The 22,452-nt window shown below is 46.3% G+C and overlaps 1 protein-coding gene across 1 annotated transcript in view; it reads right to left on the bottom strand.

Annotated features, from left to right (window-relative positions):
• MDGA2 (MAM domain containing glycosylphosphatidylinositol anchor 2) overlaps window positions 1-22,452 on the bottom strand; it is a gene marked incomplete at its 5' end in the record, with an annotated part of 215,453 nt that overhangs the window by 15,945 nt on the left and 177,056 nt on the right. Inside the window, 2 exons of the mRNA XM_030452508.1 lie at window positions 3,929-3,949; window positions 12,114-12,291. Of these exons, the coding sequence (XP_030308368.1) occupies window positions 3,929-3,949; window positions 12,114-12,291 (199 nt within the window). The remainder of the gene's footprint in view (window positions 1-3,928; window positions 3,950-12,113; window positions 12,292-22,452) is intronic.

The following is a 22,452-nucleotide window of genomic DNA, read 5'->3' as shown; positions in this document are numbered from 1 at the left end:
ATTTTATGCACATGAACAGTTCCTGCTGAGTTTACTCTTCCAAGTCAATTGATTTATCTAAAAAAAATGAGCAAATCTCTCTTCTCCAGGGAAAATGTAGCTGTCTGCAGACTGTGGCAGCTACAGCCTTCTTTCTAGGGCTGCAATTTATATTCATTGTTATGAGGAACTCTAACACCAGGCGTCGTGGGATTATTCATCTGTGTTAAATTGAGAAGGCATATAAATGTTTGCAGGTTTGGGGTTTGGGTGAACTATAAATCCACTTAAGCCACTGGAGCTTCACTCTAAATCAGTGAAGACAGAGGGACCTGGAGCTTAGCTTGGATATGTACCACTAAGCAAGGATGCTGCTCTGCAGCTTATTTAAAATCAGGTAATGCTGCAGGCTGAAAAAGCAGGCTTGAAAAATCCATCCCAAAGCACAGGGTGTATCAGGAGGGACTTCTGAGCCTTCCTCTTCTGCTTCTGCCCATCCACTGAGGAACACAACCTGCACCCCTTCCAGAACAAGCCTGGTCAAAGAGGTTCTCAGGAAACTGCAATCCACTGCACCTTGAGCAGATGGACTTGAGGGAAATCCATCCAGGAGATCCCTCAGAAGAATTAATTTCCTGAAAAACACTTCCTGAACTGGGAAAATGCCTGATCACCTTCAGCAGGATGAGGAGCTGATTTCAGGACCTTGCACCTTGGCTTGGGTCTGGCAGCAAGGTCTCTGCATCCTCAATGTTGCCCTGTAAAGAAGTGGCACTACAGAAACCCTGGGACAGCCCCATCCTGAGCCCTGCAGGGGAGGGACACAAGTAGAGGCCTGATTGTGGTTCTGTCTGAGATGAGCAGACCAAAGAATGAGGCACAAGGAACACACATGGGCAGATGACACCCAAAACCCTTGGAGAGAGAACAGATGTGGGGTGACATCTCCACCTTTACCCCAACGATGAGGAAGAGGACACAAAGACCCTGCCAAAGCTCTTGAAAGACAAAAGGACTCATGTGAAGCCCCCTGAACAGCATGTCACCTGCACCTCTCATCCCCAAGAACACCTTTTAGACACGTGGAGCTCCAAACTCACTTGGGTATCACTGTTGTGCATTTGGTTGCCACCCCTACTGATGCCAACCCTCCCTACAGTACAAAGGGTGCTGCTTCCCCACAGCATCATGGCAACAAAGGGCAAAAGAATTAAGTAAAAGACAAAAATTCTGACTGCCAGACCCAGTCCTGAAGCAAAGTGAATTAACACAAAGCGTTTTCAAGCATTCAGCAGTTTCTAACATTGCCCCTCCAGTTCCTCCATTTGCATATTGCACCATGCCCTCAGAGCTTCATTAAGAAACTCCACATCAGCAGAACAGTTAAAAAGAACATAAAATATTCAGGACAGATGAAAAAAGGTAAGTAAAAGCTGGCCATGTGTTTAAGAGGAAAACACTGGTTTTCTGTGGAACTCAGCCATTTGGAATACACTGGGAAAAGGTTAGAGCTAAGTATTCTTGGCACTAAACACTTCTAAAAACAAGACAAAAGGAATGAAAATGGGAAATCTTTCCTCGGGATTACCCCAATTCTTTTATTTATCAAGGAGGAGAAGCATTTAAACAGATCTGGGGAGTCCAGTCCTGTTCATTAATGGGGCACAAAAAGCCCTTTCCCAAGCACCCATGGGTGCTCCAGCTCATGCCACCACTCAGCCCATCATGGGGTAATCAAAATCAGAGATAGTGGTCACTTTTTGTCAGAGCACATGCCCACCTCTGGAAGTAAAGTCAGGTTATTAACAATTCAGATTATTAATAATTTCACTGCCAATTAAGACAAAACCTGGAACTGTTCTCAAGGTAAAACACTCTATTTCCAGAAAATTAATGTTGAATATGACTAACATCCAATCTCCTCCATTATTCAGGTGTAACTTCTAATTGCACTAATTGCTAGGAAATCCTTAAAGCTTATCTTAAATGGCTTATATGGTACAAAAGAAAATGTAGATCTAAGGCTGTATCTCAGTTTTTAAGTCATTTGAAACTACTTCCTTATGTGTGGCAGCAATTCCAGAAAAGGAAGGACTTATGCAATGGGATTATTCCAGAACTGAAGCAGGAAGACCATGACTTCAGTTTTGAACACAAATATCTTCTTCTCGTTGAACACAGCTCTTATTCTTTCACAACAGTGTAAATAAAATCCAAATTCATCCCAAAAGGAGTGGGAGGGAGGAGGAAAAAAAAGAACTTTAGAGGAAAGCATGGATAATGGCGAGATTGGGTTCATCATGGGAGACACAACCTCTCTCCTTAGAGGTTTGAACCCCTTTGCAAGCCACAATTTTCCCCCTGTCAATGGGTATCACTCAAGGAATCTTTGTGGATGAGAAGGAAAAGAAGGAAACCAAAATCCCTCCATCTCTTTGGTCACATGCTGGAAGCAGCTCCCTGGGCTGAGCAAACTTCCCCATCACCAGCAGTGCAGGGAGAGGCAGAGTGGGAAAGCAGAGGGAAAAGACATGGAGAAGACTCTGGGTTTGTCCTCCCTGCCTGGAGCTGCCATTCCCAGCACATCCCTGTGGCCATCCCAATGCCACCCACCCCCTGCCACCTGCCTCCTGGAGCTATAGAGAGGCTTTTAAACATGAGACAGCTTCAGGTCTTGGAATCAGAGAGGACTACAGTGTGAGGCACTTGGGATGGCAGTGCAGGGTTTTTTCTCCACATCAGAGAGTATGTATTTAATATATTAATTAGCAAAGGTCTCATCTACTGCTCATTTAAGTCAATGGGAGTGGTTCCTTTGGCTCCCATGAGCTTTGAACTAAGCCCTGCTTCACTATGAAAGCATTAATAATGCATCACTATCTTCTGCACAAGATCTTCTGCAAATAAGTTTAAAGTTTACAGAGGGGTTCAGCTGCCTTGTGAGAGATGGGGAGAGGAGCTGATGGCTCAGCCTGGGGCTGATTTCAGCAGCAAGAACCACAGCCCAAAATCCAGCAAGAACCACAGCCCAAAATCCTATTCCCCACCCAGGAATAATTTTCAGAGCTGTTATTCAAAACAACAGTAATGGCACAATATGTAGAGGCAGCAAAAGGTGCATTGACTGTGGTGTGGAGGAGAATAATGAAGTTGATAAATGTGGGGAACAGGGTGGGTTTCCTGGGGGATGCAAAAGCTCCTGCTGGTCTCCTGCCTTGTGGGGTTTTGGTGCCTTTTTGTCCCTTCCTGCCCTGCAACCTGCCCGAGCTCTGGCACATAAACCAGAGTCAGAGTTTGCAATTTGTCTGGAACATTTTCCCACCCCAGTAACTCCTTTTGGTGTCCCCATTTCTCTGCAGAACTGAGGTTTGTGACTCCTGTCTGCACGGCAGGAAAACACATCCTTCTTTGGGCTTGAGAGCTGGAGATGAGCTGCTGACTGCCTTTGGAAGTAGCAGAAGAACTCCTGAACATAGAGTTCCTGTGGCAGGAGAAATGGATTCAGGAAATGACACAAACTGACTCTTTCTTCACAATTCCTGCTGTGCCTGTCGAGGTGCAGACACAGTTCCTACCCTGCACTTGAACTTCCATCTACAGCCACAGCCAAACCCTGGCCTCATCCATACCTGCTGAGCACCAGTGCCCTCAGCTGTGAGTTAGTTTTAGAACATTCCTGTCTCCTGTAGCTGAACTGTTTGGGGCAGTGACAAAGAAAGAAGCTGGAGCTCTAAGGTTTCCTTCTCCCACCTACTCCTGGTTTAGCACCTTGGCAGAACAGGAGCAACAACCCCTTCAGCCCAGCTCACCCACTAAGGAGATCCCTGAAGTCCCCAGGCTGGGACTGGAAGGGATGAATTTGTCATTTACTTTTTAGCCATGAGAGACAACGAATGCAAGGACAGCTTTTCATACACATAAAAAGCTAGAAAGGTAAAGAAATACTTACGTAGATGTGGATTCACTGGAGCTGGAAGACAGAGCAAAAAGAAAATTAGCACAAAGAAGAACTTCTCAGTCATCAACATTCAAATTCCCCTCCATCTCTCATTGTTCCCTCCCTCTCAAGGCCTTGATCATGGCTCCTGCACTGACACAGCCAGAAAAAGTTCTTTTTTAAGTAAGTTTTGTGGCAAAGCAGGCCCAAACAGAGGCAGTGGTTTCAGGGAGAAACAACAGATTGTCCCATCCATCACCAGGACATACAGATGGGTACCACATGCTGCAGCTGAGCATCAGTCCTGGGTTCTTGGGGCAGATACTGTGGGGATGGGGACAAAACCTCAGGGCAGTGCCTTGGCATGGGATCCCATGGAAAACTACAGAGGGGCTGAGCTCCTCAGGAGCAGAGGTTCTGCTGCAGAACTTGCTCATCACTTAAAGTCTGATTTCAGCATTGCTCAGGAACACTTCACATAATGAATCCCCCTCTGCTCAGTGAGCAGCCCTTCACTGCCATTTCAGCTGCCTGTGTACACACAAGGCTTATCAAACAGGCAGCACTTGCATTCTTCTGAGAAATGCCAACTTTCCTTTTAAGGAAATTTTCCCTACTTAAAAGCAGGAGAAAACATAAGCACAGCAAGTTTGTGAGAAGAGGTTTGATCTCATTAGACCAAGAGGCGCGATCAAGAAGAACCCATGAGAGTCTTCTGGCACATAAACCCTCTTCTAGGCAGGATATAATTCAAAGAAATTAAACCCAAGAACCCAGGGAGGTGAAGTGTGCTGTCCTGGACAGCTGTGATGGTGCCAGCACAGGCTGTGCCTGCTGGGGAGGTCCCTTCCTGCCTGGGACAAGGAGCCACCACCACGGCTGCTCCTTGGTGCTGCTCTCCAGGCCAGAGGAGCAGCAGTGCAGAACCCCCTTCATCCTGCACCCCATCTCTCCACACCCCCCACCCCAGGGCAGAAGCAACCCACACTGATCCCTCACCTTGGGAGACATCAAAAATAACTTTGCCAACATTGCAGAGAAGCCTTGAGCCAACTCATCAGCTCCCATCCCAACCCTCTCCTGCTGCTCCTTGCAAGTTCATTCTGCATCTGCAGAAGGTGGAGAAGGGGAATGCCAGGGGCTGCCCACTCACTGATCCCAGGCTGACCCAACCAGCCCATGGCATGAGGAGGGAGATCTTCTCATTCTTATGCAGACAGGTCCAAGGCCACACAAGTCATGCTCTGCTCAGCCCTCCAGTACTCTGAGGGGGCTCCAGAAAAGCTGGAGAGGACTTTTTACAAAGTCTCATCAGCATGGAGTGATTGGATGAGGGGGAAGAGTTTCAAACTGAAAGAAGGTAGATCTAGATCAGGTATTAGGAAGGAAATCGTGAATTTGAGGGTGCTGAGCCCCTGTGCCAGGTTTCCCAGAGAAGCTGTGGCTGCCCCATCCCTGGCAGTGTCTCAGCCCAGGTTGGATGGGGCTTGGAGCAACCTGGGCTGGTGGGAGGTGTCCCTGACCATGGCAGGGGGTGGGGATGGAGGAGCTTTAAGGTCCCTCCCAACCCAAACCATTCTAGGATTCTATGAACTCTGCTGCAAAATGTTGTTTGGGTCTGGGCAATGCCCTCCCTGACACAGAGGCTCTGCTGGACTCTGGGAATCTTTGGGGAGGCTGATAAAGTGGGCACTCTCATTTCTCAGACCCTTGGCAAAACTACAAAACCCTCCCCATCTGTAATTCTTTAATATTGGGCTTCATTTCCTTATAACTTTAACAGACTGAAACAGGATGACAGCCAAACCCCAGCAGTGCCTGTGGGTATTTTAACCACAGGAGCAGCAACCCAGGCTCAGGTCCAGAGTAACCTGCACAATACTGGGGTTTGAACGAGGAATGAGCAGTTCTGTGCTCCCTGGCAGGGGGTGATCTGGAGGATGGGGATGGATGGCTCAGGGAACAGCCCTTCTGCTGCAAGCCCTTAGGTGTGTGAGAAGCAGCAGGATGCTAAGCTGGGTGTTGGAACTGTGTTACTAACAGAAAAGGTGAAATAACCTTTTCTCTCCCAATCCCATGTGCATCTGGTAATGCCAGACAGCACCACAAGGGTTGTTCCCTATTCTTCCCTGGTTGTTCCCTCTTGTTCCCTCTTGTTCCCTGGTTGTTCCCTATTGTTCCCTGGTTGTTCCCTATTGTTCCCTGGTTGTTCCCTGGTTTCTTGCTGCCCTTCCCATGCTGTGCTGTCAAAGGCTGGAATGGATCATAGAATCATAGAATTAGCCGGGTTGGAAGGGACCTCAGAGATCATCTAGTCCAACCCTTGACCCACCGGAGCAGTTGCTAGACCATGGCACTGAGTGCCACATCCAGTCTTTTTTTAAATGTCTCCAGGGACGGAGAATCTACCACCTCACCGGGCAGTCCATTCCAATGCCTGATCACCCTCTCCGTGAAGAAATTCTTTCTAATATCTAACCTAAACCTCCCCTGGCACAACTTAAGACTGTGTCCTCTTGTCTTGTTGAAGGTCGTCTGTGAAAAGAGTCCAGTTCCCACCTCGCTACAGCCTCCTTTCAGGGAGTTGTAGACAGCAATGAGGTCTCCCCTGAGCCTCCTCTTCTTCAGGCTGAACAGCCCCAGCTCCCTCAGCCTCTCCTCATAGGGCCTGTGCTCGAGTCCCTTCACCAGCCTGGTTGCCCTCCTTTGGACCTGCTCCAGGACCTCTACATCCTTCTTAAACTGAGGGGCCCAGAACTGGACACAGTACTCGAGGTGTGGCCTAACCAGCGCTGAGTACAGGGGAAGAATCACCTCCCATGGGTCTCCTCCAGCCACAGACATTCTGTGATTCTCTTTTCAAACGTGGGTTTGTGACCCCACCCAAGGACTCTGAGTGGTTCTAGATCCAGTCTGAAGTTCTCAAACCAGCTCTAACTCAGCAACTCTGCTGTTTGATTTTGCCTTCTCAGAAAGAAATGAGCAGAGATTTTTGCAATCTTCTGAAGAGCCTTGGGCATCACTACAGGTTAGATAAACCCATAGCTTTTGCCAGAAGAAATTACTTTGCATTCTCCAAGAAACATTCATTTTGTGAAATCCTGGAGTGATTGAACTTGGAATTAGCTGAAATCACTGGGATCTGCCTTTCCTGGTGCTTGAGGTGGAACTGAACATATGGCTTTCATGGAACCTGCCATCAGCACATCACCTTGAGTCACACTACTCAGATTATTCATAGAAGAACCAAAAAAAAAAAAAAAAAGCCTTTTTTCCCAAGCCTTTTTTTTTACCTGCTTGTCTAAAGCTGAAATACAGATGAAAGCAGTTAGGCTGAACTTATTTAGCATTAGAAACTAGGGTGAAAACCCCAGCACACCCAACCACCAAGCCCCAAAAAGCCCACTTTTTTAGCTACCCTAAGGCAAGGTGCAATGGCTCCAGCTCTCCCTGCAGCAAGGGAAGGTGCCTGGCAGCAAGTTCAATCAGCCTAAAGGGACATTAATGGGTGGCTGAGGGATTAAATTCCCAAAGCTGACTTTGGGAATGTCAGGAAAAATCTGTGTACCTCAGTACCTCTGCTCAGCTGCCCCTGGCTCCTGATGCCAGGAAAGTTTTGCTGGTGGAGGATCCCAGGAGGAGAGCAAAGTGTCTTGGTTAGAGGCAGGATGGAGGATTTTTCCCTGTGATCTGTGTTTGTGCAGGTCACAGCAGAAAAGTGTGGGCTGAATGGCTTTGCTACACACTGAGTGTGTTAGGTGTAACTACATTTATATAAAGGCAGAACTTCCCACACATCCTTCCCAACACTTGCTCAGCTTAGGAGTGAGGTGGCCTTCAGAGACTGCAAGGTTATATCCTTCCTTTAAAAAAACAGCTTTAAAAACCCATCAAAACATAAAGGCAGAAGTCAGCAGAAGCAATGCTGGGGGTGCAGCTGCTACGCTTGGAAACTGGTTATTTGTGGTCAGTACAGCCAGCACCTAAAACCTTTAATCAAGATCAAGAGTCTCTTGGTTTGCACAGAGCAATTATTCTGCACTGGAAATACTGTTACACTACAAGGACCAGGCTTCCTCCCTCTCATCAGAGCTATTAATCCTAACTTAATATTTACAACACTGGATAATACTGGAAATGTGTGGCTTGGCAAATGTATAGATCCTATTATTATAGATTTATTATACAAATCCTAGTTGGTGACAATTCTATTTTTGGGCAGCTTAAAATAATAATAACAACAATAATAAAAATAATACTAATACTACTAAAAAAATATGACCACAATTATATACCTTCTTCCCTATAGTATCTGGGGAGTGCCTAAACCTCCTCTGAGAACATACAAGCTGGACTATAAAGCCAGTGGCCACCATCATCTACCCACTGCTGATTTAACCTACCTGTGGTATTAATGTCAAGTCAGTGGCTTTCTCATAGGAAGGAGCTCAACTTGCTGCTTTAGTCACTGCTTAACTTCTAAAATATGTCCCCAGAAACCATAAAATTAAACCAGTGGAGTTGTAGTTAAGTGGTTGGAGGACTTTCCAGGCAGTTTCTATCAGACACAGATTTATGTCAAGCGATGGGGATAAAATTTAAACCATTACCCTGAGACATCTCTGCTGTTACTCTGACACATCTGTGTTTTGTATGAGCCCACAAAACTCTCATTAGTGCTATTAAACCACCCTGTGTGTAGTTACTCAGCAGGCTGTGTACACATGGATCCATCCCAGACTTTGGGGAGTGCTCTTGGCTGCAATTACCAGTGTCACTCCAACTCTGAGGGTTGCTCTTTTTTTTTTTTCTCCCAATCTTTTGGCTGCAGACAGAATAATTCAGTGCAGGGGAGGGATCTGCCTGTGAAATGCTTGCACTTTGGGTAGGTTTTTGATTCCTGGGATTGGCTGCTGCAGAATTTGTATTTTGCATTGCCAGGTCCCACTGTACAGAGCTCATCATGAGGGTTTCCTGCTTTAATACCCTCCTTATTTTGGATGTTCAGATGGCTACCAGTGGGCTAGCACTTCAGAAGCTGTTCTGTTTATACATTACCACGGTGATCTCCAGTTGGGGGCTTTCATTGAAAGGGGGATGTATCACATATAAGGAGAATAACCCAAACAGGGAGGATTAATGTGCTTAAGCTCTGGCCATCTAAAAGTTAAGACACCTCATTTAGAAGTGTCATTGGAGTGTCTCTTAAGTCACTGGAAAGATATGGGCATGTTCAGAGGGTGATTCATCCCCTGAAAGAAAGCTGGAAAAACCTTCTTCTCCCTAGACTGATCCTGACACATTTTATAACTCTCCTAGAGCATCAGTTCTGGGCAGTACCCAGCCAGGATGGTCCTGCTATCAAAGACAAACTTCAGCTCTCAAAGTAAAACCAAGGTAGTTCATGGCCTGCCTGCTCTCTGTGTGCACAAAAATGAAACTCAGCTGTAAAACCCAATGTATTTCTTAAAAGCAAAACCACTGCCACCATTTTTAGCCACTCTGCCATGCATCTGCTCTGCTCTGCTCTTCACACTGGCTGCATTCTTAAAAAAGGATGGAGTCCTACCAGCCTGCCTGAGGTTTAAACAGTAAGGGGAGGAATGTCTGCAATGGGAATCCTCAGCAGCAACACAACCACATCTGGGCAGTTTAAACCTCAGGAAAAAGCTTTTTTACCCCAAGGGTGACAGAGCATCAGACAGGTTGCTCCATCTCTGGAGAGATTCAAGACCTGAATGGACGTGGTCCTGGATCATGGCCCTCCAAAAAGAGTATTCCTAGGATTGTGGGAGGAGAATCCCAGAGTGCCAGGTGGAAGGGCCCCCAAGGCCCCTCTGCTCCAACCCTTCTCATCTTCTTGTTTCTCTGAGATGTTCAGCACCCCCTGGAGCTGAGACTTCCAAACTTCCAGAGTGGGGGAATCCACCCCTTCCCCTGGGAGACCATTTCCAAGCTCTGGACTGTCCTCATGGGGAAACATTTTCCTCTGGTGTCCAATGGGAATCTGCCCAGGAGCAACTTGTGCCCATTGCCCCTTGTCTTGTCCATGGGACTCCTTGTCCATAGGGAGTCTCCAGCTGCTCTGTGGCCACAAAAGAAAGAGGGAGAGAGAGAAGGGCTGGATGGGCTGACACTCCTGGAGGCAATGAGCTTCTGGGCTAGGGATCAAAGCTGAGCACACTGAGACACACACACACACAAAGCTCCACTGAAAATAGGAAAAGTCAAATCTTTTCCTCCTTGTCTGAGGTCTCACAATTAAACAAACAAACAAAAAAAAGTAAAAAGAGAAAAAAAAATTAAAAATCTCAGCTCTCCTTTCCAGAAGCATTTACATGATGGCTTTTATTTTCTGGGTAGTGTTTCTAATGATTTCTCGCATCACTGCCATCCTGCTGCTGTGTATCCTGCTAGCCCATTAACTGCTCTTCTAAGATTCCAGCATTTCAGGTTATAAGCATTGGCTTTGCCTTACAATAATGTCTTGTAGGTCATCATCATTTTCCAGCTGAAGCTGTAACAGCCTTAAAATGAGCCTGCTAATAGTTTGCTGACACTATAGCCACTGGATGAATGCTGAGATAAAAATGCAGATTCGAGCCACACAAAGCCCCAGCCGGTTCTGGGATCCCTCTTCAAAAGGAAGTCATTTTTTAGGTTTTTTTTTTCCTTCCTGATTAGCATACTGGCTCATGATCTCTGAAGCTGTGAAATTGGTTGGCGCCCGAGCGGCGGCACGAGCGCGGTTCCAGCGGCTCTGGCTCCATCTGGGCAGGAGGCAATGGCTCCCTCCCTCCTGGGAGCCTGGATTTCTGCATTGGCACCTCCCCAGCACCAAATGGGCATTTAGTCACATCTGTGCTCAATGGCAGATTCTAGCAGGGGACCAAAAAAAAATTGCACTAGACAAAATACTCCTTTTATGCTGCAACGGGTGCGTTCTTCCTGCCCAGGCAGGGGCTGGGAATGTAAATCACATTAGGTTCATTAAAAACCTCCAGCTCAGCAGGGTTGGGAGCCATAGGCAAGACCTTAATCAACCTCCTGGGACTTGCCAGGGTACAACCACCATGAAAAAAGGAGCAGCAGTGACTGAGTGACCTAAAGGGTGGAGGGTTTTTTTCTCCTCATAACAGCACTGGTCAGTAATAAAGTCATGGGATAAAATTTACATCGCATCATGGAATGGTTTGGGTTGGAAGGGACCTTAAAGGTCACCTAATCCCAACCCCTGCCATGGTCAGGGACACCTCCCACCAGCCCAGGTTTGCTCCAAGCCCCATCCAACCTGGGCTGAGACACTGCCAGGGATGGGGCAGCCACAGCTTCTGCTGGGAAACCTGCACAGGGTTAAAACCATCTTCCTGATATCCAGCCTGAATTCTCCTCGCCTTCTCAGTTCAAACCATCATCCCTTCTCCTGTAGCTAAGGCCCTGTTAAGAAGTCTGTTCCCTAGATAAGAAACCCCTATTTTCATGATTCCATGTTCAGAAATCAAATCTTCAGCTCAGGTTTCCCTTTTGAGTTACAAAACCTCAGCACCTCAGGTTCCCACTGCAAACCTCCCCAGGGTATCTCCAGGAGAGCTGCCCTCTCTCCAAGGTACCTCTTGCCCATTCACTGCCATCAGACAGAAGACAAACAAAATAATGTTTCATTAAACAACTGATTCACTCAACAAGTTATTCAGTGAATATTTTGATGAGTATTCATATCTCAATGAATTAATTGCTGGTAATGCTGGGAGGCTGAATGGAAGGAGGTAAAAATACTTTTCTTGTTGGATTAAAGTGGAGAACTCTTTGTCACAGCATGACCTTTTACAGGGAAATGTAGAAACGTCCCTTCCCACTTGCACAGGACTAGAAACAGTCATTTAAAAAAGAAAAAAAAGCATTGACATTCAAATATAAACTTCTCAAAAAGTGCTCATCCTGGGGAGAAAAAATGCATTCTAAGGATATCACAACACTGCTTTGACACCCTCAGAATCCTTCTTGTTCTGTGCATTCTCCTTCAACACCCATTGCCCCCCAACCTGTCAAAAGCTGAGAACAAACTCAAAGCTATTTCACTGAGCCAATCTTTTTTTTTTTTTTTTTTCCCTTTTTGTCCCCAGAATTCCCTTTCATTTCCCATGTTGTCTGCCCAGGGTCCCACAAGACATTTCCTTGTACACAAAGAACTTCTTACCACTATACTTGATGACCCGAATCGTTGAGTCCCCCTCCCCAAACCTGGTGATGGGCGTGAGACGGACTTCATATGCCTCGGGCTTGATCAGCTCTGTCAGGTTGTAGGTAATTAATTCTCCCTTTTGGATATTTCCATTCACTGTAATTTCCTGCTCCCACCAACGCTGTTGTCCAGCCTAAAAGCAAAAGAAGGATGCAAATGTCAGAGCTGTTGGGACAGTTGTGTTCACCTTAGGAATGCCCAGGAGCACCCATGGACTTGAGCTCCCCTGGGTGCCTCCTCCTTCAACCTTCTCTCCCAGGAAGGGTGAGAGACACAGCAGGACCCCAAACCGCCTGAGATAACCCCCCAGGGAGCAGTGTTGTACCAAACAGATGAAAGCAAACCCATTTCATCATGATTTATCACGATTGCAAACCCATTTTATCACGAGGACACCCCTGCCTCCCAGCTGCTTTTTTGGCCTCCTCTGCCCTCCTGGCCCTGCACCAAACCTTGGGGAGCCCAAAGGTTCTGGGAAGTTTGGTGCATGCAGGAAACCCCCTGATTTCACCCAGTTCAGGAGCATTTCTGGGGCTCACCAGGCAGGGACTGCAGCAAAGAGACAGGGTTGGGATGGTGTCTAAGCCCCTGAGCACTTTCTGCAGCCTTTTTTTCCAAAATCTCACTGGATTATTCCATCTTGAGGAGGCTAAATTGCTTTGCAAACCTGCCCACATGTCTCCAACCTACTTGTTCAAATGTTAAACAACCTTTTTCCTCCTTAAAAATTGAAAGGGAAAAAACCAAACAAAGCAAGGGAAAAATAGAAGTGTTTTAAATTTCAGTCATTTCATCACCTTACAGAGGCTGAATTTACTATTCTATCCCTCCAAACCCTCCAAACCTGAGCAGGTAAATTCTCTCCTCATGTCTAATGACCCCATTATCTCCATGATTTTAGAATAACATTGGCCAGATGTGTTTTCTGCCACCTTGCACATCAGATGAGGCTGCGCCAGCTCTGCCTCCCTGAGCTGGGTGCTGCCTCCTGGCTTGAGGCCCCAGGTGTCACCTCTGTCACCCGGGGCAGGGCTGGAATCTAAAGAGCATTCTGAAGAACTGAAATGCCACCTCATTGCCCTAACAGCCCTGGTGCATAATTATCAGCAAACCTTGTAGGCTCCAAGATGGATGGAGTTCAGATGGCAATAAAAGTCAATATGAGCAAACAAGAGGCTGTTTCATTAAAAAAAAAAAAAAAAAAAAGCATAGATTTTTGTGCTTTATAGATTGCACAGTGTTTTCAACATGAAAATCCATAGATTCCTTTGTTTATATGCCACAGCAAGAAACGAAGAAGGAAAAAGAAATTCTAATTGAGGAGGCATCACAAGAAGGAGTTGCCATGCTGGCTCTGAAATGAGTGTAACCAGCTTAGAGGTGAGAAGAAATCATCTCCAATTTGGGCAGCAGAGTGGCCTGGGACTGGCAGAGACTCTGCCTTATGCCAGACACAAGCTGCAGAAAACAAAGGAAAAAAACTGTTAAATATTTACCAGGGGTCCCAAGACAATTTTAGGGGTTCAGTGATGCCACCAGGAGATGTTCCACTGAGCTGCCCACATCTGTCTGGGTGCTGAAGCTCCTGCCTGGGACACCTCCACCAGGACAGCACTGAGGACAGAAAACCTTTAGTACCAAACCCTGGATCTACTGCTGCAATGAAACCATCCCCTGGTTGCTGACATCCAGCACTAAATCTCCCGAATTTCCCCCAAATCCATGAGGTCTGCAGCACCGTTTATGGTCTCCATGCCTGAAATGCAGAGCAGAGGGATGAAGAGGTCAATACTGCCACAGATCAAGTATGGCACAGCAGGACAGCCTCCTGCCCACTGAATGCAACTCAGACTGTGGAGAAAAAATAAAAATAAAAGCAAGAGGAAGCCTTGGGGTGATGGAACAGCTCGAGAAATCATCTTTGCTTTGCTTGCCCCCAAGTCAGTGTGTGTTTTACTCTGCTTTGAGCCTTGCAGAGCTTGAGTTGGACCACTGCAGAGTCCATCTGGGTTGTTATTTCAGGGTTTGCTGGCTGGGCCATGCTCCAGGCTCTGGGGGCTCTTCAGGGCTGACAGGGGTTAAGTCATGGATGGGGGAAAAAAATCTCAGATTGGGTTAGAAATGTAAAAGGAAGTGACAAAAAGGGAAAACCACTCAATGTGCAAGGCAGAGGGACCCCCTCTGATACAAACCCTGCCCGTGCATGGGGTGTCAGTCAGTGAGACCCAAACCTGGCACCAGAACCTCTCAGATGGACAGATGGGTGGGGAGCAGGACAAGAGGAGAGAGGAGCTGAGGAGCCTGGGTACCCCCGTTGACAGCCTAGAACTGTGGAGTATCCCTCTTTTAGTGGCTTCCCATGTGCTCCAAAGAATTGTTAAAGATAATAAAGAGGCTGAAAAGCTGTGCTTGTATATTTTGTCTTTAACAAAAAATCATCCCAGGGGAGCTGATGAAAAACTTCAGTTTGACAGAGCCTGTCAGATGCCACCTCTTTGTACCAAAGTACTGAGACCAACAAAACAGATAACAAAACCAAAAGTGCAGCTTGGTTAACATCAGTTCAGCCTTTTGGACAGCCCTGAATAAGATCCATGTCCCAGATCCCTGCTCACCCAGGAGCTGCAGGGAGTTTTTCTGACATCCCCCAGGTGGTGAAGCAAAGATCATCACAAATCAGGGCAACTGCTCCTCCTGCTCTGCCCACCCTGCACATCCCTCCTGCTCTGCCCACCCTGCACATCCCTCCTGCTCTGCTCACCTTGCACATCCCTCCTGCTCTGCCCACCCTGCACATCCCTCCTGCTCTGCCCACCCTGCACATCCCTCCTGCTCTGCCCACCTTGCACATCCCTCCTGCTCTGCCCACCCTGCACATCCCTCCTGCTCTGCCCATCCTGCACATCCCTCCTGCTCTCATCTCAAAGAAACCTCCCAGAAAATCCTGCAGCCTGAGAACTCTGGAAAGAAGTGACCAGCACTGAGGCTGGAAAAGAACAGGAAGGTGCCAAGAGGAGGCTCTGCTGCTCATCCAACACCAGGTAAAGCAGACATGGAATCCTGCCCTGCATTAAATGCTCCCAGGATATTCACAACATTGCAGAAAGAAGAAGAAGGGGCACCAGGACCTTTAAGAGAGGTTGAACAATGCATAAAGCACCATGAACCTGTCAGGGAGCCCTCCCAGTTCTGGATAAGCCTTGCCTGGAGCAGAGAATTGTCCTTGAGGGCAAAGTGAGGAGTGTGCTGCAGGGAAGGTATTGAAGTTGGTTATGGGAAGATCTGCAGTTGACTTTTAAAGTGGTAACACAAGGACTTTGCCCACATGGACCTTCTGGTTGGGCCCATGAGGAGGGATGCTCAGCACCCTGGGATGGATGTAGGACACGTGGATATGGTCCAGGTGGCTGGCCCAGAAAATGCTTCCAGAAACAGAAATGTGGCTGCCTGTCCATTTACTGAGTGATCTCACCAGGCAGAGAAAACAAGCTTGTATTTTAACATGCAAGTGTTTTGGGTTTGGGTTGGAAGGGACCTTTAAAGGTCACACAGAGCAACACTCCTGCCATGAGCAGGAACATCTTCTCAGGTTTCTAAATTCAACACAGCTATTTTAGCAAGTCCTTTGAGTACAGCTGAACATGCAGAAATAGCCAAGGGAAATGAGGATTGTTTTCTCAGAGGGATGCTGGTTTGTTCACACAGCCCTGCTCCCGCACTAGAAAAACCATAAAAACTACAATAAAAATAATTCTGAGAAACTTCATTCTACCCAGAACTTCTGACCACCCCAAACTGTGGCAGCAGCTGGAATCACCACTGTGGTTACAGCAACGTGCAGTTCCTGGCACAGTTTCTCAAAAAACCTTTATAATGAAGACTCTTTTATCTGACACATGCACCTGACTTAAAAATGAAAATGATAAACAGCAAATAACAGGGTCATAAGTGGGAAACAAATTTCTCTGCTACTAATTCAGCCCACAAGCAGAAGAAACCTAAAGTCTCTATATTTTTCTTTACTTTTCCTAAATAGCTTCCCCAAAAAGAGAAAGTGATGCCTCTCTGCTGGAACAGAAACTTCTCTGCAGACCTCACAAAAGCTGCTGGTCCTTTTAATGAAAAATCATCTCACTTGCACTGTGATTATTATGGTTTGTTCTTTGCAATGGATTGCAAGTTTTATTTTATTTAGAAAAAAACCCCAAAACAACGATGAAGTTGAAAGGAAGATTAAAATAATTGGTTCTGCCCCAAAAGTGAGTGGCACAGAACCAGACAGGATTTCATGGTTGTGTCTGTCCCTTTCACTAAAAATTAAGAACTAGAGAAACATCCAACTCTGCAGAAAATGAAATAATTGTCAACATAAAAAAAACCTAATTATTTTATTTGAAACAGCCCTCATTAGTGCTTTTTAAGCCACATGTTCTATGCCAGCATGTTCCTTGCCAACTCCATTTGTGAGTACTGTATTAACAGGACTGTGCTGCCAGTGAGTGAGCTAATAAGGACTTTCTGGCAGTTTTCTGGAAGTCATCCAGAGGTACTTCTGATTCCTTACACTGCTCTGCTGCAAAAATATTCCCCATTAGAGCCAGGGTTTTGATAAGGGAATACCCAAACAGAGACTCTGGCAAATATTTTTGATAATTAATACTTCATATTTACATTTTGCAGCTGCCAACACTACTCATGAATTTCCAACCAATTCTGTTGCTGCTTTGGAGCATCAGCCTTTTCCACAGCCACCCAAACACACCCACTACAGAAGCTCCATTATTTCAGTCCTTGTAAAGCAAACCAAGTTGATTTTTCATTTCATTTCCATGCAGCCTCAGCCAGTACTGGGTATTGCTATTACTCCAGAAGAAGCAACACACATTTCTGCCTTGCAATCAACACCAGTTCTAATTCTTATTTTTACCATGGAAACCAGAAAAAAAAAGAGAAAAAAAAAGAAAAAAAAGAAAAAAAAAGAAGAAAAAAAAAGAAAAAAAAAAAAAGAAAAAAAAAAAAAAAAAGAAAAAAAAAAAAAGAAAAAACCCAAAGAAAAAAACCCCAAAGAAACAACCCACAGCATCTCAACACTGTCACGAGGTTTGGTACCAAATGTCCCCCCTGCCTGATTGTTCAGCTCAGCTGTTGAAGAAATAAATAAAGGAAATCAGTCTGTGCTCAGTTTGTCCCCATCCAGTTCCCAGCTTTCTCTTTCCAGTAGGAAAATGAAACTGGTCAGAACTGGCACCTGGGCTGACACATCTGAAAACTGCTGAGAAGCAGCATAGAACCTGAGCTCCTGGACTTGCTGATGGGGTACAGGGAAAAATAAATAAATACAGGTGGGATCTGTAGGGAGCCAAAGGGTCATGCAACCAGCTGGAGGAACCAGGGTTTTCTGGTCCAATATTTTTAAAGATTGCCAGAATTCTGAGCCACATCACACCAAGACATCCAAACCCCAGGATTTAGATTCCTACCACCTTGAAACCCCTAGAATGAAAGTGGGGAGGCTCTGCAAAGCCAGAGCATGTAGAGGAGGAACCCAAAGCTCTTGGGCACTTGCTTGGCACTAAAGCACCAAGAACCATCCCACTTTGCTGCCCCTTTTCCTGCAGAGATCTGGGCATCTCCTCCATCTCCCTTGGGTGGGGAGAAGCATCTCCCATTTCCCTGAACTCCCCTGCACAGCCTCTCCCTGGCAGTCAGGCTTTGCCTTTTTATCTGAACAACTCAAGATTGATGCTTCAAAGAGAGAGTACACAGGCAAACACAACCACAACACATCTGCCTGCATGTCAGCTCGTGTGTCCTCAGCTTTCAGATCAGTGAGAATCAGGATTTGCTTGAAAAGAAAATTCTGAAGGAGAAAAAAAAAAAAAATCTTATCATCAAAGCCTTCCAAAAATAAGGATGAAAAACATCTTGGGAAATGCATTTTGACCAAGCTGAAACAAGAGTTTTCCACAGAACACTTGCAAAGCACTGAGGAAAAAAATCACATCAGTTGCTGGGGCATTTATCAGCACGGTCAGGTGTCTAACCTGGGATGAATTTAGCAGAACAAACCCATGTTCAGTCCATCCAGAGCACAGAAAGCTTCCCAGGGACTCCTTTTTAGTTTTGGCCACCTTTAAAAATGTAGAAATCTTTGTTTCCTCAAGCTAAATGTATTTCAGAGAAAGGGGACTGTGAGAGTGGGGCAGGGATTTGTTGTTGGGAACCACTCCATTCTCTAAAAGACTGGAACACAGAGATTTCCTGAGGAGTTAATCCTGTGAAACATTACTGCCTTTATGCAAAGTTATGTTTATAAAAAATAAACACATCCTTACTCCCTCCTGCTTGGCCTATTGATTTCAGCCACAGATTTCTTCATTGACTCAAAAGAAGTCAGACAAGGGTCCCTTTAATTAATGAGAAATCAATGAAATGGAAGTTAGTCCACTGTATCTTCTAGAAAAAAAAACCTGTGGTGGTCTTTAAAGTGGTGTTTTTACAATCTGTAACAGCAACAATTTCTTTTCCTTAATCTAAAAAGATACAAAAAGAACAACCAACAAAAAAAGAAACCAAACCCCAACAAAACACCCCAATTTTCTTTAGCAGCCATATGAATAAAACAGCACTGTCCAGTTCCTGGGCAGGTATTTCATTTATCTGCACAACACAGAGGGACAAATCCCACTCAGTGTTTCTCCCATTTCTGCTGTATGACCCCTGGGGCTTCTCTTCCACAGTTTTGCCCAGCAATACAATCAGAGCTATCTGGTTTTGAACACAAACCTTACCAGGCAGGTGGCTCCTGTGTCTCCTTCCTTCCCAAGGAGAGTCATGGCCCTGAAGTGACTCAGGGGGACAAATCTCTGTAAATTCAGGCAAAACCCAGCCCAGCTCCAAAGCTGCTCCTGCCTTTGGGCTCTTCTGCCAAGGAACGAGGGAGAGGAGGAGAGGAAATGGCCTCAGGTTGCTCCAGGGAGGTTCAGATTGGAGATGAGGAGAAAACTGTTGGCTGGAAGGGTCACCAAACACTGGCCCAGGTTGAATCCCCATCCCTGGAGGGATGTCAGAGCTGAGGGACAAGGGTCAGCATGGGACTGGCTAAAGTTTGGACTGGATGATCTTAAAGGTCTTTTCCAACCCAAATGGTCCCATGACCATGCAACACTGCCCTTGATGACATCTTCTTTTTATTATTTTCACAGCCAATCAGTAGCCCTGCCAAAACCTCCCGTGTGAGGTGACCTAACCTGCTGAGCTCTGTTCTGCCAACCTGGACACCAGCTGCTGGAGGCAAGAGGGACCTAGAGGCCAAGCCCAGCCCAGAGCAAGCAAGCCAAGGAGTTTCCTTGCCAGGAACATACCCTGAGCCCAAGTGCCCTGGGTGAGGTTGGACATGGTGATGGGGCTGGAGATGTTTGCTGGAGGAGAAAGTGCTGGGCAGGACCTGGAACCTGCTGGAACCCAGGGCTCAGCCTCACTTCAACACAAGGCACAAGGGAATAGCAGCTGTTTCCTCTTCTTTCTCTCTTTTTTGCCTGGAAGACCATGTATCTGAAGCTCATTTAGTGGTGGCTACCATCTTTTTCAACTAAGGAACTTCTAATCCCTAAGGCCAATCACAGGCACATCATTGACTTCAGTCTTACAGGATTATGTTGCCAATCATTCAGGTTTTCCTCCCACCATCCATTTTATTTTACTTGGTTTGTGTTCACCACATTGTGCCTCTTTATTTGTTTTCTTATTATTTTCTTTTTCTTTTTCTTTTTTTTTTTTTTTTGTGTGTCTTTTTGAAGAAACTGAGTCTTCAGCAATTACCAACTTTGAGTCCAATGATGCAGAGTGTTCCAGGCACCGTTTTTATGGGCTACAAATTGATGGATGAGTAATTCAGCTGTCAGAAACATCTGTCCATGAGCTGAATTTATGGCCTGATATTTGAAAAAGAAAGAGATGGGAACAATTTAAGGAAAGCTGCCATCTGAAAGCTGGAAGCGAGATGACCCAACAGTTCAGTCCACTTTACATATCTGTTACATCTCAAGTGCTAAGGGCAGGCTGGAAAATGATAACCCAGGGGAAAAAGAAAAAAAACCACAAAAGGAGCAGTCATTTTCATCAGAGCAAAACTGAAATACTGCACAACTATCTGCTAAAAACTTGTTAACTTGGAGATAAGACATACTGCTTTCTGTTCTTCCATACCAATGAATGCTAATGAAAACATCTTTTAAGGTATGAATTAGGACACCCCAGTCCATCTGATGAGTAAATTGTAATCAAGGATGTTTTGTAGCTAGAAGCTTCTTTCTTTGCTTTCAACAACCTTACACCCAGGGACAACGAGGCAACTCTATTTAGCTTTCTTTACTCAGAGAGGCACTAGAATTTATCCCCATTCACTTTTTTTTCCCCCCTTTCTGACAAGTTTAACACATCCCTGGATGTGCAGGGGATGAGAACTGCCCTCTGGCACTGACAGAAACTGAAATCCTCCATTGTGCAGCTCTGCAGAACCTTCCAGGAGCACACAGCCTGTGTTTGCATCCCCTGCCCCTTGCTCTGCAGAATGAAACCAGAAGTTCAGAACACAATAAAGCCAAGGGGTGACCAGAAGGAAGGGCACAGAGAAGTCACCTGCTCGGGGGGCTCTTTGAAGAGACTTTCTCATTATCAGTCGACTGAGCCCGCAGACATCTGTAGACTGAAAATAAAGGCAAGGCAGGAACTTTAATCTTTCAAATAACAAGCTTGAACAAGTTCCTCTCTGGTTTACAGCTGCTGGTTGACTTTTTATTACTTCTTGAAAGCGGAGTCGTTCCTTTTCTAGGTCACGGCGGCTGCGGCGCAGCCGGTGGCAAAGGGAAGGTGGCTGTCACCTGCTGAGGGGCAGAGCAGCCACCGTGGGGACCAGAGCATCACACCCCTCCTGTCTGCTCTAGGAAAGTCTTCTCACTTCTTTCATTTGTTTTCATCCTGCTGACAGTAAATATCAGAGAGCTGCGAGCGCTCGCTCATCGCCGCCCGACTGCTTGTGCAAGGTGGGACTCACTGGTACTGGTTGGAAAAACCCTACCTGAGTCTATCTGGGAAAAAAAACCAAATTATGGAATGGAAGCACCTCCATGGGATGTCCAGATGGCATCAGACCTGTCCTGAGCAGCAGCAGGCTGCTGGCATGGAGCTCTACCAGGATCTGCACAGGAACTTCAGGTGGAGCCACTGCTGCCACCACTTAGGAACTGGGATGAAAAGCACAAAAATTTCCCCAGCTGCCCAGTTGTGACCAGGTATGTGCCCAGGGAAGCAAGAGCTTGAAGGTGAGCTCCAGAATTTGGTTTGTTCTGGGTGGATAAACCTTCCACAGTGTAGAAACTCTCTGAATGATGCTTGGGAGCATCTCTGTACATATCCCCATGCCAGAAACTGTCAAGGCAGGCCAACATTCAGGGTTTCACGACTTGGTAGCCCCAAATCCTTGATTTCTTTTTCTTCCTAACTTGATGCATGCTACACATGCCAGACACCTACCAAGAATGTGTTCGATTTCAACCCCCTGGTGCCAGGCATTCCCAGAAGTTGGGTTGATTTTTAACCCATGGTAAAGCTGGTTTTCAGGGAGAGCTTTCTCCTTCCTTCTCAGAGATGGATCAGATTCAAAGTTTATGAATTGGGCAATGGTTACTTTTATCAGGGCAGCAAGAGGTCAAATTATCCAAGTGGGATCAAGCTTCACTTCCCACCTTTAAATAAAAACACTTCATGCTTACACCAACAACCCCATTTCCATCACAAAGAAACCATCTACCCCCAAGGAACATCTCATGTTTCAGTGGTGAGGACTCAGTGAGGATCCTAAAACACTACAACCTGCTCCAGATGGATCCCCCCAGCACAAAAAGGAGATGGAGGTGTTGGAGTGAGTCCAGAGGAGGTCCTGGAGCTTCTGGGAGGGCTGGAGCAGCTCTGGAACCAGGGAGAGAGTTGGGGGTGTTGAGGCTGGAGAAGAGAAGGCTGCAATGGGGAGACCTCAGAGCACCTTCCAGTGACTGAAGGGGCTCCAGGAAAGCTGGGGAGGGACTGGGGACAAGGGCAGGGAGGGATGGGATGAGGGGGTAGGGTTTCCAGATGGGAGAGGGGAGATGGAGAGGAGATGGAAGGGAGAAATAGTTTGGTGTGAGGGTGCTGAGCCCCTGTGCCAGGTTTCCCAGAGAAGCTGTGGCTGCCCCATCCCTGGCAGTGTCTCAGCCCAGGTTGGATGGGGCTTGGAGCAACCTGGGCTGGTGGGAGG

The sequence above is a fragment of the Calypte anna genome, chromosome 5A (genome assembly GCF_003957555.1).
Source record: "Calypte anna isolate BGI_N300 chromosome 5A, bCalAnn1_v1.p, whole genome shotgun sequence".
Lineage (NCBI taxonomy): Eukaryota > Metazoa > Chordata > Aves > Apodiformes > Trochilidae > Calypte > Calypte anna.
Note: the sequence above shows the minus strand (reverse complement) of the source record. Positions and strands in the feature narration are given on the sequence as shown.